General features: G+C 39.5%; 1 protein-coding gene across 2 annotated transcripts; it reads left to right on the plus strand.

Annotated features, from left to right (window-relative positions):
• Positions 1–282: 282 nt before the first annotated feature.
• On the plus strand, positions 283–15,199 carry socs2 (suppressor of cytokine signaling 2). Of its 2 annotated transcripts, none has more exons than XM_066704974.1 (3): positions 283–974; positions 1,686–1,971; positions 10,309–15,199. In XM_066704974.1, exons 2-3 carry the CDS (start codon positions 1,767–1,769, stop codon positions 10,767–10,769), a joined length of 666 nt encoding a protein of 221 aa, XP_066561071.1. In that variant the 5' UTR covers positions 283–974; positions 1,686–1,766; the 3' UTR covers positions 10,770–15,199. The 2 variants fall into 2 exon arrangements, with proteins under 2 accessions (XP_066561071.1, XP_066561072.1); XM_066704975.1 differs by lacking the exon at positions 283–974 and adding an exon at positions 1,335–1,384.
• Positions 15,200–16,971: the final 1,772 nt, after the last annotated feature.

Consider the following 16,971-nt stretch of genomic DNA (forward strand, 5'->3'; position numbering starts at 1 on the left):
TTCTAATCATGTAATAAAAACAAACCATCAAGGAAAACAAAGAGATCGAGCTGTGGATAAATGAGGCAGCCCAACGGAATATGATGCGGCTATATAAGAGTGCGGCTGTGCATTGTGTGCAGACAGCAGCATTAACCCTATGATGATTTGTGCACAGGTTCCCATGCGTCGGTGCATTTTCTTAAGCAGTAGAAAAGGGATCTAGGGCACGATTAAAACAAGTTCAAACCAGAATAACTCATTTGAAGGCGGACCAAGCATTTACACAATTAAATGCTGTATTTATTTATATTTGTAGGTGGATCTACAAAATACTTTGATCTTTATTTTCATTGAGGCTACTACTCCATTGAATTCATTATTATTATATAAACATTCAATAGAAACATACTGTAGAATGTTTTATTTTAACCACTGCATCTTTTTGTGTTTGTTTGTTTGTTTTGGTCTGCAAGAAGACCGTCGAGTCGCTAGGTGTATCTGGATCCACCTTAATAAAACTGTGCGAGCCAGAAATGTCACATGACCCGATTCCTGGAAAGTTCCTGGAAATCGGCCTTTGTGTTCTGTAGCAGCTGGCTGAAGTGTCCCTGACGGGTTAGAGCCATCAAAAAATAGACACATAAATAAATAAATCGACACAATTACGAGTACAATAAATACATGAAAACACATACACTAAACGACAAATGCAAAGACATACAGATCTGCCGCGCAGTCCGAGAAGACGTCCGCAGGCGCGCCGGGGCTGTTAGCCGCTGCCGTCACGGCGCTGTTCGCCCGAGTGTGGGGGAGCGCCGTCGTGCTTTATATGAGTCTCGGCTCTGTCGTCCATTGTCCAGTAGATACTTGTGCGGCAGCCGGATGGGTGCAGTCCTGTGTCGTCGACGGGCAGTGCAGCGCCGCGGCGGGATGTCTCGGTGGGCATGAAGCCCCGTGCCCGCTGCCCCCCGCTGCCCCCGCACGCGCCGCAGGTAAGAGCCCTCGCGCCGCGCAGGGTGCCCTCCTCGAGCCTCTCCTGCACCCACCTGGCACGGCAGTGCGGGCTGGCATAATAACACAACACATGAAGCTGCTGTTCATGATCACACTGACAGTGCCGATGATCACCATTAATAGCAGCTTCATATTTTGTGTTATTGTTATTATTGTCATATGTATTATGGTTTTTATTTATTTTGAGTCATTATTGATTCAACCATGTCAAGGATGGGCGCAGTGTTTCGGGTGACCGAGTGGTTGTGTTTAATCCTATAAAGTTTTTAATTCGTACATGCATCACACACACACACACACACACACACACGGACCGTTTATATGAGATGTATTTCTAGATTGTGTTACTCCTTGGACGGTCGGATCATTCATACACCTAACTGGAAAGGTATGGGCTGTCATATATAGAAAAAGGCTGGTCGGTGGTTTGTTTGTTTTGATGTGTCGCATATTATTGTACAGTAATGAACGACGGTTGTGAAAATAGTTATGAAGTTAGTGGCTTATTTCCCGCTCAGGGTTGGCACGGTCTTGCCAATGTGTTCTTCTAGTTGTTTGAAATAATGACACGGACGCCTTCGCATTGGGGTTTATTGGCTACATTTGCGACAGCCGTGGAGAGCGGTATGAACTCTTACTGAGTCAGACTATGGGAAAATACATCAATAACGGCAACCCTTTTGTTTTAGGTGGAAACGCACATTTTCCCTGAAATTGCGAGGCTCTCCTTGGAAGTTTTTTCACTTATTATTATTACATTTGGTGTGTGAATGTGGAATACATCTCAAGAAGGAAAAAACCTACAAAGTTTGTCGGATGCTGATCGGTGGATGCCAGGGAGCTACCCAATGACCTGCCATTCTCCTGACTCCACCGAAACCATAGAAAACCACCGGAGATCGGACACGGAATCCAGGGCGCTAGATAACGACCAGAGCCGCATTGCAGCAGCCATGAGAGACCTGAAAAAGACAGGTACGACGCCCACCTCCTCCCAGCCCTTAACACTGACCCTACATGCACTTGTCCGTCACCCCCAAGTGTGGTATGTTGAAGTCGTCCCTCCCCTCCCCTGAAATAAATCAATAAAATACCCCCCCACACACAACACACACACTCTAAGAAAATGTAGTTATTTTAAGAACATACAATATTACAAATGTCATAGTCATAGACTTGTTTTTATTAAGCTGTATAAGTTAATCAGTTATTAAAATAGTGTTTAAAAAAACTATTTTAAAATAAACTATATGTAAATGGTGTTTCTATGTAAATCACAGGTTGTACACCTTAATGTGATTATTGCGTTGTGGTGTTAGGATCTACAGTAGATTTTAATAATAATGAAAAAAAAAGCATTAAAGAGTGCAGTCTGCTAGCAGCCTACGTGTCCAAATATTTGGGACTTGGTAGCGGAATGTAGGATGCAACGTAATAAAACGTTTTTGTGTCTTAGCAATGAAGTCTCATATTTATATTTATCTTCTGTGTAATTCACTCATTCACACAAGTTAAATTACATTACCTAAGCAGGGTTAATTGATACTTTGTGGCCTGAAAGATTCACCATATTATTTGTGAGGGTTTATCTGTTGACTTTTATTAATGGTGTTTTGCTAAAGAGACTTAAATGATTAATTTAAATAGCTAATTATGGAATGGCTATGCAAATGAAATACGATTTACTGATTTTTTTTAATGTACATACTACATGATGGGCCTTCATCCTACATTTGTCCAGTCCACCTGGACCTAAAGCTGTAATTCAGATTGTTAATTATGTAGGGAGGATGAAATCGAACCTCTTGGTTTAAAAAATGAAATAAAATTGATCTTTCTGGTTTGACAGCCTGGTTTTCATTGATCTTTAAATAAATTAAAACTCGGAGTCACCGGACCTGACACTAACCAGCTTAAAACACTGTGCTAAATGGTGGGTTTGCCTGATGAACAAGGAAGGATCACTTTGTATTGCACTTATGTTGTAAGTCGCCCTGGATAAGGGCGTCTGCCAATACATAATAATAATAATAATAATAATAATAATAATAATAATAATAATAAAAAGGATCCTCCATCTAATATAGACTGCCGTCCAATATTGGAATTATGATGTATAAATAGGTGGTGTGTTAAATGTCTGTTTGTCTGACAGGTATGCCTATTTTCTTTGCCAAGTGATTAAGGCCTTCAAAATACATAGGGAATGACAAATTAATATCAATGGAACAAGTCAACATGTCAATAAGCCACATAAAACACAAGCAAGTGAAGATGACTTCTATAATACCCCTCAGGCTTTCAGGAAAGCTACGGCTGGCTTATACCCAGATCCCAGTTGACACAGTGTAATGTAAATGTTACATTTTAATCACGGAATACCTTGAACAAATGTCAATCCGGATAAATTGAGAGCAGTCGTGGTGGAGTGTAAAATAGGTATTGCACCCTCACAAGAGGAATAGTATACTGTTTTCTTAGTAAAAGAGAAAACTCAGCTCAAGTTGTTCTTGTTTGCGGTTGTGAACTAATTACCTTATAAAGATAACTTCTTGTGCCCCTGGGGTTTTCCTTAAACATATGTTTGTTAGGGATTTGTACTGCTTCCATTTTTTGGCTTATTCCTCCATTTAATATATCAACCCACAAATAACACATCTTTTTTATAACTTTATTCACATTTTTCTGTCAGTGGGCAAAGAATGTAATACTTTATTCAAACACTACTCATTTGCTTGGATCCACACAGGAGCTCCAAAGTGTTAATATGCAGTTTACCATGGTGGAAAGTATTTAGTCCCTTCATTTAAATCAGTGTTATCTGGGAGCTAATATATGTACAGTATTGTTAATTGAACTACACTTATTTGTCAATATCCTTTAATAGCCTCATGAACCATGATTCAGCCTATGGAATTGACTGTACTGTTAAGGTACTTCCATTATTAATCATTATATTCTTGTCATATATATATTTTTTCCTTGTACAAGTAATGACAATTATTTCCACTGTTATTTTCTGTTACGACACAGCTATTTCCACAGCATACAGGGGCAGCAATGAGAAACAAAGTTACACATTTGGGGACCCCCCAGGTCCCCACTTGGCCATATAAGAAAAACTTCACTGGGGGGGTCTAAGCATGATTTAAAGGCTTTGCCAAGTGGGGATTTGGGAAAGGTCCCTACTTTGCTACCAAGTCCCCACATCATGAGTGTCCCCACTCGGATAGGTAGACAGGAACACATCCACCTATACACTCACACACACCTGTACACACGTACACGCGCGCGCACACACACACACAACAGTTTCTCATATAGTTCATTTTTGTGGATTGCTGTTTTGAGTTGCTTCATCATTTGTTCTTGGACTATTTTCAGGTTTGCACCATCTGCACTTTGTTATTTTTAAGTCTGCTGCTTTTCAACCTTCCATTTTTTCTAGAAGGGCGAACATTCCTCCTGCGAGACACTGACCTTTAAAATGCATTGTTGTGCTGGAGCCGACTCTGACACCTACTGCTCTATTAAATGTGACGGCTTTCATGTGATTACCCATTTAGTCGTGTGAACCGAATAATATGAGTCCTAAAACACTAGAGCAGTCAAACCGTCTGACGAAATGGAATCGGGAGAGCGAATCCGGCAGTATAGGGAAACAGCTCAAGACACACATCGTCTTACTTGTCTCTACACTGCACACGCCACAATGCAGACAGGACCTGCAGCAGCCCAACTGCCCGTCAGTGCATTTGATGTTAAATCACATCACAAGTATTTCCCTTGTCAACAGTGAAATCATACGCTTTTGTAACCTCAGGGTCGGCAGGATTTGTTTTCAGCTCGTTTGCTCCAGCTTCCCAAGTCAGGCAGCTCGGTGGCACCAGCCGTAGGGTCCACCTTGGGAGAGGCCTGGTGTCTGCTGATATGTATTTTGTGAATCAGATTTGTTGAGGGTCAGTGGATGTACACTCTATTAAAGGATTATTAGGAACACCATACTAATACTGTGTTTGACCCCCTTTCGCCTTCAGAACTGCCTTAATTCTACGTGGCATTGATTCAACAAGGTGCTGAAAGCATTCTTTAGAAATGTTGGCCCATATTGATACGATAGCATCTTGCAGTTGATGGAGATTTGTGGGATGCACATCCAGGGCACGAAGCTCCCGTTCCACCACATCCCAAAGATGCTCTATTGGGTTGAGATCTGGTGACTGTGGGGGCCAGTTTAGTACAGTGAACTCATTGTCATGTTCAAGAAACCAATTTGAAATGATTCGACCTTTGTGACATGGTGCATTATCCTGCTGGAAGTAGCCATCAGAGGATGGGTACATGGTGGTCATAAAGGGATGGACATGGTCAGAAACAATGCTCAGGTAGGCCGCGGCATTTAAACGATGCCCAATTGGCACTAAGGGGCCTAAAGTGTGCCAAGAAAACATCCCCCACACCATTACACCACCATCCCCAGCCTGCACAGTGGTAACAAGGCATGATGGATCCATGTTCTCATTCTGTTTACGCCAAATTCTGACTCTACCATCTGAATGTCTCAACAGAAATCGAGACTCATCAGACCAGGCAACATTTTTCCAGTCTTCAACTGTCCAATTTTGGTGAGCTTGTGCAAATTGTAGCCTCTTTTTCCTATTTGTAGTGGAGATGAGTGCTGCTGTTGTAGCCCATCCGCCTCAAGGTTGTACGTGTTGTGGCTTCACAAATGCTTTGCTGCATACCTCGGTTGTAACGAGTGCTTATTTCAGTCAAAGTTGCTCTTCTATCAGCTTGAATCAGTCGGCCCATTCTCCTCTGACCTCTAGCATCAACAAGGCATTTTCGCCCACAGGACTGCCGCATACTGGATGTTTTTCCCTTTTCACACCATTCTTTGTAAACCCTAGAAATGGTTGTGCGTGAAAATCCCAGTAACTGAGCAGATTGTGAAATACTCAGACCGGCCCGTCTGGCACCAACAACCATGCCACGCTCAAAATTGCTTAAATCACCTTTCTTTCCCATTCAGACATTCAGTTTGGAGTTCAGGAGATTGTCTTGACCAGGACCACACCCCTAAATGCATTGAAGCAACTGCCATGTGATTGGTTGGTTAGATAATTGCATTAATGAGAAATTGAACAGGTGTTCCTAATAATCCTTTAGGTGTGTGTATAGTGTACAGTGTAAAGTCTTTCTGTCTTTGTAAGATCCCAGTAAGGTTTCCAGAAAACTATGTATGTTTCACCACAAGTGTAAAAATACATACATATTAATATTAATCAATAACATCCCTTGGTATTAAAGGTCAGGAAGAGGAGCAGGATATCAAATAATAATACAATTATTAAGCTCTATTAGTGAAGCTGCTCATCAGCGCCTGAACTCTCCATGGCCAATAAAAACCTCTATCTTTCTCTCTCTCATACACACACACTATACACAACATAGAAGTGCTCCAGTGTGTTAACTGCTTCAAAAATAATATTAATATTAATAATAATAGTGAACACATATATTTCTGTCTCTCTAAATATCGTGACCGGGTGATTCATCCCCCCTCCCCCCGCCACAGAGATTGGGACTCTTCAGGTGTGCCGGTCCGGGAGGCCTGATGACTGATCGTCCAGAGAATGCAGTACATTGCTGTTTCATGAATGGCTAATCAGTCAATTATCCCTCTGGACTGGCACCACACCCTTTTAAGGAGCCTCTGCTCCAAACAGAAAAGGACTGAAAGACTGGGAGAGAGAAAGACACTGACTGGAAGGGAGCATTCTAGAGATTATTTGAGTTGTGTTTTTTGCAGGCCCATGTGCTGGTGGTTTTCTTTTTGTGTTTCAGTTTCTGCCTCTGCCTCCTGCCTCCTGGGTGCCAGCTCACACAATACAGAGCATAGCACACCATGAGAAGAGTGCTGGGATCTCCTCTAGCCCATCTTAGAGACAGATGTTTTTCTGTTTACTCAGAACTACTGTATAAGTAGAGCTCCAGAACATGTCTTCGCAAACACAATGCACATAACCTGAATTCTATTAAGGATGGATTAACTGTTTTGTAGCCTTTTTAAGGATTAATTTAATGAAAGCATTATTATTATTAGTAGTAGTAGTATTACATGCCCTTATGCAAGGCAACATGTATGTTTTTTTCACATAATTTACTAACTACATAAACACAACATAAAGGGTTACAACTGTGCTGAAAGAAATACACTTTCCAGACAGCAGGGCACATGATGTTTTCTATTTACCTACAAAATGAGTGTCATCATTGCCAGAGTACTTGTGTTGTGTGTCAAGGGCAAACACATTTGTTGTCCTAGTGAAGGAAAGAAGTATAAACAAAATCAAAGAAACAAGCAAACCTGGCAGCTATTTATAGAGCTGGAGATATTAGGATTCACCTTTAGCAAGGTGTGTTAAAACATCCTCAAGACCTGTCTGAAAGACTGACCTACTTGCAGCAGCTGCAGTTGAGAAACGGGCTTCTGAAGAGACCAGTTTTCTTTCTGGCACATATGCATACTTCTTCAGTATGATTGTTCTCATAGGAGTGCTTATTAAGATTGAATTTTAAGTGTCACAAAAGTATAAGGAAATCTCAATAGACCTATGAAAATAGTCCCTTTAAAATAATAATTTAGAAACCCCACTGTGTCCCACAGTCCTGGAAAATACTCTTCCAACCATGACATGGTTTCCTAGAAGAGCAGTACAGGCCTGGCAAAAAAGCGTGCTATGTTCCCGATCAAGGATGTCTTGCAGAGTTGTCTCCCACACTCCTCTGAAGTCGGTGGCCACTAAGGTGTATGTCACAAGAACATCCCAGATGTATTCACCGGGGGGTTGAGATATTTTCTGAGGGGGGTGGGGGAGTGGACCTTCTAATTCTAATTCATCACTGTGTGGAACTTATTACTACATTTTTTCCTGGTTGTATCAGTCAAACACTACACTACACACTCTGGGGAGCCAGCAATTGCATTGAATTGCATTGTCTGTGCATAAAACCCAGGTAGTTCCCCTAGTTATGAGCGCTACACTACAGGGTCTTTGCTCAGGGACAAGAGCTCGATAATAGTGAATTATGTTATGGACTGTACTGTGACCTGGCAATAGAGCTTTGTGTTGGCTTGAAGGGACACATGAATGTGCAGCACTCTTGTGAAAGTTCCCAGATGAAGCAGTAGGTTCCTAATTATGTGTGTTGAAGATTAGTTTGGTCCTGACACAGTTTTGCTGCAGTTTTTCATTGCCATAAGCATCTACTGTTGTGGTTGGATGGCATTCTGTTCTTATATCAGAAGACCTCATGGGCCATATTAATAAAATAACTAACTTTATGCTAACATTACATTAGGTTAATACCTGTTTTTCTAAATGAGGAAGAAAATACAAAGATGTGGAGAAAATTGCTAATGTAGAGGATAGATAGCACAGCTATGGTTATATGCATCTTCACGTGTTGCTATAGTGTACAGGTATAGTTTTAAAATATTTTAAAATGTATGACCATATAGGTATGTGTATATATATATATATATACCGATCAGCCATAACATTATGACCACTGACAGGTGAAGTGAATGACACTGATAATCTTGTTATCATGGCACCTGTCAGTGGGTGGGATATATTAGACAGCAAGTGAACGTTTTGTCCTCAAAGTTGATGTGTTAGAAGCAGGAAAAATGGGCAAGCGTAAGGATCTGAGCGACTTTGACAAGGGCCAAATTGTGATGGCTAGACGACTGGGTCAGAGCATCTCCAAAACTGCACTCTTGTGGGGTGTTCCCGGTCTGCAGTGGTCAGTACCTATCAAAAGTGGTCCAAGGAAGGAAAAGCGGTGAACCGGTGACAGGGTGATGGGCGGCCAAGGCTCATTGATGCACGTGGGGAGCGAAGGCTGGCCCGTGTGGTCCGATCCAACAGACGAGCTACTGTAGCTCAAATTGCTGTAAAAGTTAATGCTGGTTCTGATAGAAAGGTGTCAGAACACACAGTACATCGCAGTTTGTTGCGTATGGGGCTGCGGAGCAATGGAAGAAGGTGGCCTGGTCTGATGAATCACGAGCTCAAGGTGTTGACTTGGCCTCCAAATTCCCCAGATCTCAATCCAATTGAGCATCTGTGGGATGTGCTGGACAAACAAGTCCGATCCATGGAGGCCCCAATCACAACTTACAGGACTTAAAGGATCTGCTGCTAACGTCTTGGTGCCAGATACCACAGCACACCTTCAGAGGTCTAGTGGAGTCCATGCCTCGACGGGTCAGGGCTGTTTTGCGGGCAAAAGGGGGACCTACTCAATATTAGGCAGGTGGTCATAATGTTATGGCTGATCGGTGTATATGCAAATTCCATAAATCAGTGTCCTCTTCTAGAGAAGATTGAATAAGTATCCTTGTAGTGCTGATGACTTAGAGCCTGAACAAAGGTAAAGAGAGAGAGAAGGAAGAAGGGATTATTTTTGTGTTTTTGCTGAAAAAAGCATCTGGAAAAATATATATGTAGTTTTTGTATCCAATTTACTTGAGCTATTTGAGTTTTGCTGTTACTGCAAATAACCTCAGTCATTGGTCACTGAAACAAAGCCACAATGAAGTGAAATGGTGCTGTAAGAACAGTGGGTCACTTATCGTTCATGCTCAGCATATAGGAGGTGATGTCTGTAGTTTTGGACTATTCAGCACAATACGGCTGCTACAGGTTTGTTGAAGTTCCCTTAGAAAAAGTAGTGCACATAGAAGAGATACAGGTATGACTTTAATTTTATATTTATTTTTCTCCATTTGTAAAATACAAACTATCTGACTTCCAGATCAGTGTGTCAGCAAATAAAACTGTGGAAACAACAATAATCAATCACATATACTGGGTGGCTCATATCTCTAATGGCCACAGAATTGCCATTATGGATAAATATCACTGTTTAATCATACACAGAATGTGCATGGTTAACTGTAGATATGAATCTACGTATCTCTCAGCCCCAAAATCAGTTTTGTACATGTATGTGTTTCTCTATTTCTCTAGGATTGGAAGCTACTGCAAAGACTACACTTACACCTTTCACAACAGCATAATAGTCTTAACAATTTACTTGTGACAATCCCTACTGTCATTCTTTTGCTCATTTAGATGCTGGAAGTAGTCACCTTAAATGATATTTGTGGTAAACTCAATTTTAAGATTAGACTGGTCTCCAACATTCCTTCTCTTGCCTTAGAAGGCATTTCTCATACATGTGCATTGTTTGCCTTCTGTGATATTAATCTATTCCATGTGTGTATTTTGTTTTGACTAGGTTGGTACTGGGGGAGTTTAACTGCCAATGAAGCTAAAGAGATACTCCAGGACACAGCCGAAGGCACCTTCCTTGTCAGGGATAGCTCACAGAGGGACTACCTGTTTACAATCTCTGCAAAAACGTCAGTGGGGCCAACCAACCTGCGCATAGAGTACAGGGACGGCAAGTTCAAACTGGACTCTGTGCTGTTCATTAAGCCAAAGTTGAAGCAGTTTGACAGCGTTGTGCACCTAATAGAACACTATGTGTTTCTATCGAAAACTTCAAAAGGCTCGGAGTCCATTCGTCCACCCAATGGCACCGTGCAGCTCCTGTTGACCAAGCCAATTTATGCATCGACTCCCTCGCTCCAGCATCTCTGTAGGATTTCTATTAACAAGACAACCAAAAGGATTCAGGAACTGCCTTTGCCTAACAGACTCAAAGATTACATTACAGACTACACTTATCATGTTTGATAAGATGCATAAATAACTCAGTACATGCATTCAGAACCTGTATAATACCTGTTTTAATGTGCTGTTTTATTTTTTTGTACTGTAGCATTATTAGGGAAAAGTGTTTTCAAATCATACTGCTTTTTGGTGAAGTTAACACAAATTTAACTGCAAGCAATATTCAAAACTATACAAGTACATTTTTAAACGTTATTTTTTATTATTATTATTATTATTATTATTATTATTATTATTATTACTATTATTATTATTTTGTATCTTGCATTAGCTATATCAGTTTTACCTGAGATGAAATGTTGGCATTTCATTGGCCATTCAATATTATCAGTATTTGGTGCGGACTTGTTGGTCTCGTTTCAAAGTTTCACTGCATTTGTGCCTCAAATTAATTAATTCCCATGTTTTTGATTGTCAATAGAATAAAAAAAAGAGATACTGACAAGCAATAGCTCATAAACAAAGGTTTAGTCTGCTGTGCCAAATACTGCTCACATGTATTCGCCAAGTCTGATTTTGTTGATTTCATCTGCTGACAATGCAGATTTCTCTTTTAAACATTGGCAAAAAGACATTTAAATGTCACAATAGCCATTTTAATTGAAAAACTATTTGTACACATTTGAAATCTTTATTTAATCTCAGGGAGGCTGATACTTTTACAGTAAGTGATGTGATTTAATTAGATAACTGTGTTAAACCAGTACAGTGTCTGAAGCTGTTACATTGAAAATGGCCAAACAGCAGGCTCCCAGTGCCATTTTGGAGAAAAACATCAGCACCTTAAACCAGAAGGCTTTCATTTCACCATCTTCCTTCAGATGTCCGTCTCTTACAGGGGACCTCCAGATTCAAGGGAGTTATCAACCATTTTATTTCACACTTCAGTGTGTTGAAGTAATGCAGGACAGTGAGAGCCCTCTGGCTGAGTGTTTCTCCACAGAATGCAGGTGAAATGCAACCGGCAATGTTTTTCGATGATAAAATTAAAACGACACAAGACAAAATATGTTGTAAAGGCATATGCCGAGGCTGTGCAAATACAAAGAGGAAAAATACTGCGCATAACTGTGAAGTTGTTTAGGCCCTGAACCCATCGTATACATAATCATAAGTAATTAATCTGCTAGACGGGTATTGTGGAAGGAAGTCCCAAGGAATGATCTGTATTATTCCTCGTTCTTCATTACAGTGATTGTTTGCGTGTTGCAATGCTCACTGATATGAGATTTTTTTTTTTTTTTGGGGACTGAGCTGGTTTTTTTTCTCTCTGTCATCGTATCTGCAATACAGAAAAGCAGAGGAACTTGGATTTCAGTATTATTATCAGGGTAAAAATAAGTATGTTTACATGATGAGAAATATTCAGCAAAACAAATGTATTCAAGAAACTGTTTCAGAAAAGTGTTTCTTTGAAAAGGCCAGTTGCCGGTTGCATGACAAGGCAGCTACAGTTCTGTTAAGCTGCCTTTTCATGCATGTTGGCAATTTAGTCTTACCCCTTTAAATCTGTCAGTTAAAGCACAGTATTTGGCATGACTGAAATGTACACGACAACAAAGCTTATGAGCGCCACAGATCTGGAAGACACAGGGTACAGTTTGTTTTTGGCATCGAAACAGAACTTTCTAGTTGGATGTTTCCTGGAAATAGTCTTTTGGAATTTTCTGGTACAACTTCCCTAAACCATGTTCTTGTGATCTGTGATACCTGAGTACATTTTTGGAAGACAGTTTTCTCAGATTTCTAATGCTCATGTAACCATACTCAGTGTCAAGTGTTCTGCAGTTAAACATGAGAGATCAATATTATATATATATATATCTTTCTAAGAATAGCACACCAATGTTGGCATTATGTGGGCATAAGGTAAAGAAATTCCTTTCTCTAAAAAGTGATGTTTGGTGGTATTCAAATTTCTACGTGGAAACTCTAAAGTATAGAAATGGGAAAGACATTGACCAAGCAGCATTGCATGTAAAGATTACTGGTGACAGCCTAAAATGTGAGAGCAGCATTTGAAGGGTTAATGTGCTGGTTCTCCGGGATCAGTGCAATATAAAGAGGTGTGTGCGTTATTTTATACTGAAATTGTAACTGTGCATCCAAAAGGTGTCCTTAAATACACTTACTGTATCAGTAGACACTCTGATGTTTGATTTCACCGTTCATGAAGTCAAGGACCTATTTTTAACACTATTGGCTGAAGATCAGATGCAGTACTGTAAATGCTTAGTGTAATCCACTGTGATTTCCTGATCACACAAATATAATACCTGGATTTCTTGGAGTTGTAACGGGGCTCACAGTGTCTGAGGTCATTAATGTGACGTCACCCCTCTCCGAGCTGGGTAGAGCATACAAAACCCCCATGGCAGGGGACCAGTCTCTAGGCGTAGTGGTGCGTTGCTCTGCTGGGGTGCATGAGATGGCGTTTCAAATGAGAGCAGGGGGCTCTGGTCCACACGCACTACAGTGGCATAGTCTTGGTCTTGGACTCAAACATGAGCCCATTTACCTGTTAATCTCCGATCATTTGGCCCTCAGTCAAAATGTAAGGTTAATGTTTTTGATCTGTACATTTTAAACCTGGTCACAGCACAAAACATTCAGATTTAATCTGTGCGTTGAACGTCTATAATAAATGAAATGATAAGCAGCCCCTTTCACCCTGCTGCGTGACTTCTCTGTTGTTCTCATTATTATATGACTTCCAGATGATGTGAAGAGATTGAAAGGGAAGTAATTTTAATTCTGAACACATTGACTGTAGTCTGTCACTTAAATGTAAAATAAATGAAACCTTATAACTAATAATCATTATTCCAGACAAATTTTAATGTGCCAGGTGCAGTAGCTCCTGTTCTTATTCATGCTATAGCATTTTGTGTTTTTTTTTTTTTTGGTGGCTTTAATACCTTTAAGTAAACAGACACTGAGGTTCTCAGACACTTACATCTCATATTTCTATAGCAAGAGTACTGTGTCCTTGCTATATGACCTCAATCATGTCCAAAGCTGTAGAAGAGCAGGTCTCTGTGAGTTATGAAATAAGATTAGCATTTTCTCTGCATATTAAATAATTAACTGATTACAATAATCCTTTGGCAGAAGTGGAATAATGGCTGTTGGAGCAAATATAAAAAAAAATGTAATATGTTTTCGGAACCTAAATTAATTCCTTATACTACTTGCTAAGGGGGTAAATTGAATTCACAGTCTGTGACAGATTAGAGTATTCTTTGCAATACATTTTCAGTTTAAGATATTTTGTTTTGTATTAAGTATTTGTGGATGCCCTAGCTTTTCGTGATTTTTTTGAGAATAATAAAACACTGGCACTTCGCTTGAAATCCCCCCGAACAATGCGAGCTCCGATCCATATGAAAATTCTGTGATAGTGGTGAAATATACATATGTGCCGGATTCCTTATTTCGTTTCACCCAGGAATTTAATTTCAGTGCTTCAATCAATACACATCGACCCTGTTAATTAGCCAGATTATCACAGATCTCTGTGGAGTAAATCTCACGATGTACAGTATGAATTATAAGCAGTCATTTTCAAGATCTGCAGCACATTATCTTGTCCATATGCAATGATGCCAATGCTTTCTTAGCTTCCACAGCTGTTCTTTTTCTTAACTACAGAGAGCTACAGGCTTAGAATGCAGACCAAGGGTGGAGATTGTGCAAAAGGTTTCCATACTTTTTGTCTGTGTGTCTACTAATCCTAACAAATCCAACTCTGTTGTAATCTACAAACAGAAATGGAAAGTAAAACTGTTGAAGGCATATTTGTTATTTTTTTACATTCATTTTTTTTTCTGTGCCTTTTGAAAATGTGATAGAACCCATCCTTGTCTAAATTAATTAAAATGAAAGAATCAATGAAAACCTCAATGTTTTTTTTTCTTTTATATTTATCTTGCCATTAGTATTTTAATATCAGTGGAATAAAAATTCTCTAATCCATACTTCAGTAATTCATGCATGTAAGACTGGTATTGAGACTAAATTGTCTGCAAAATAAAATAAACAAATTGGAGATGTCAAAATGTTCCAAGGAATGTCTCTTGATCTTCCAGTCAGGATTTTTGTAGTAACTGCTGTTATTTACTAGCTGTTGCTTGTTTTCATTTCTAAGAAAAATCTGTATGGTATTCTTTTCTATTTATTTTAGAAATATATTTGAACCACTCCCTCCTCAGCCTTAGGGCTGTCAATGGTGTATTGTTTCACAGCCAAAACTGGTTTGACACAGCTTTTAATCTTCCTTGAAAACACAACCGTTGTGGAAAGACTGCTTTTAGAACATTCTAGTTCATCTGCGGTAAAGTTGGGTTAAAAAGGACACCATTACATGTTGGCTTAATGTGACTTGTTGCCTTTTTTATACTTTGCTTGCAAAAATAAACTGATTATTCTAAAAAGTGTTTATAACTTTTTTATATTAAAACATTTATAAATAATTATTTCTGGGTCATCAGTACCACAGCATTTCATTACTTTAATGTTGATATATAGTGCTATTGCAAGGGGTCTTTTTGCCATTTGCATTGTCAATAAAAGGACAAAGCAGAAAATCAGAAATTAGCCACACAAATAATAATAATAATAATAATAATAATAATAATAATAATAATATAACCACAATACAATGAATAAATAACAATTGTTAATTAAAAAAGGCAGGGATGCTTACATTTCGGACAGCACTATAAAGGCAGTGATATTCACTGTTCATCAACCACTTCTGTGGAAAACTGAACAATCTCTAATACTGGCAAGCCTCTAGCGCAATGCACCGGCTCTCAGGCTTGATTGAGATTGGTCCGGACAAATAATTTGGACTCCGGGTTGTAATTTGTGCCGTTTCTGTGGCAGAGGATCATGTAGCTATGTGTTCAGAAACTATAGTATCCACTGAGGCTCCAAATGCACAGGAAGTATCTATCTATGTATATTGGTCTTAGTTTTTTTTAGCTGAGTGTTTATTATTGAAGGCAGTCCAACCAATAGGACAAACAGCAGAAGTGTTAATAGTGGTTGGGATGGGATTCCTATATGTGTTTTGTGAGTTGACTAGAGCAAACATTCATTAAAGACTGACTATTGCTGCATAGTGATTACACAACTACACCATGTGAAATGTTCATTTAACTACTTAATTTGGCAACTTAATTTGTATGCTGTTGACTTGCTTCAATGATAGACATAGTTTAAATCACTGACTGATGCCCATTTCAAAGGAAGAAAAACAATAACTCATAAGAGGGAGTATAATGTTAATGAGTGGCATTTTCATCGGGGATCGATCTTTTATTTTGAGGAGGCAGTTTCATGATGTTTCGTGAGAGAAACCACAGCAGTATAGAAAGGTTCTGAATTGGAGAAGACTCAGCACATCAAGATATATTCCCTTAGGAGCATTTCCAGAAAATGTCATTAGTGGTCCAGAAGAATGTGACGCTGCCCAATAAATCTCATCACATCATTGTTTACATACTGTAAGTCAAGTGTTTTTGATATATAGTTTAACACTCGGTCACCAAACCCTAAAATCATGAGTTAAATATTTCTCCCTTTTTCTCAAGAAAATAAATCTCAGAAACTAGGGGCAAAATACAAATACAAAAAGCAAACAACCCACCAGTGATATTTTCCATATTTTCCGTGGGATTATACAGCATTTTTAGCATTTGCTCCCTTCTGATTTAGTTGAAGTAGACTATCTGCTGGTAGAGGTCCCACTTGCCTCAGAAGAAGGTCCAAAGCCCCATATACCTGAATCCAGGTCTACATCAGGTTTAAAACTTATAATTTCTACCAGATGTCCTACACTGGCTGGGGATACTGGTGTTCATTCAGATGAATCTACATTCTTCTCCTAAGCTTTCCACCTTCCACCTTTGCATGTATCTGGCAGAATCTCCAGCCTACCTTTACCTATGCCATCCATTCCAATGTGGACCATGAGAGCTCTGGCCTCTCTAGAATGGTGCCTGTTATAGGAACGCTTACATTGGACTTACATCTCATATTTCTATAGCAAGAGTACTGTGTCCTTGCTATATGACCTCAATCATGTCCAAAGCTGTAGAAGAACAGGTCTCTGTGAGTTATGAAATAAGATTAGCATTTTCTCTGCGTATATAATTAACCGATTACAATAATCCTTTGGCAGAAGTGGAAGAATGGCTAT

Source organism: Amia ocellicauda, chromosome 5 (genome assembly GCF_036373705.1).
Source record: "Amia ocellicauda isolate fAmiCal2 chromosome 5, fAmiCal2.hap1, whole genome shotgun sequence".
NCBI lineage: Eukaryota > Metazoa > Chordata > Actinopteri > Amiiformes > Amiidae > Amia > Amia ocellicauda.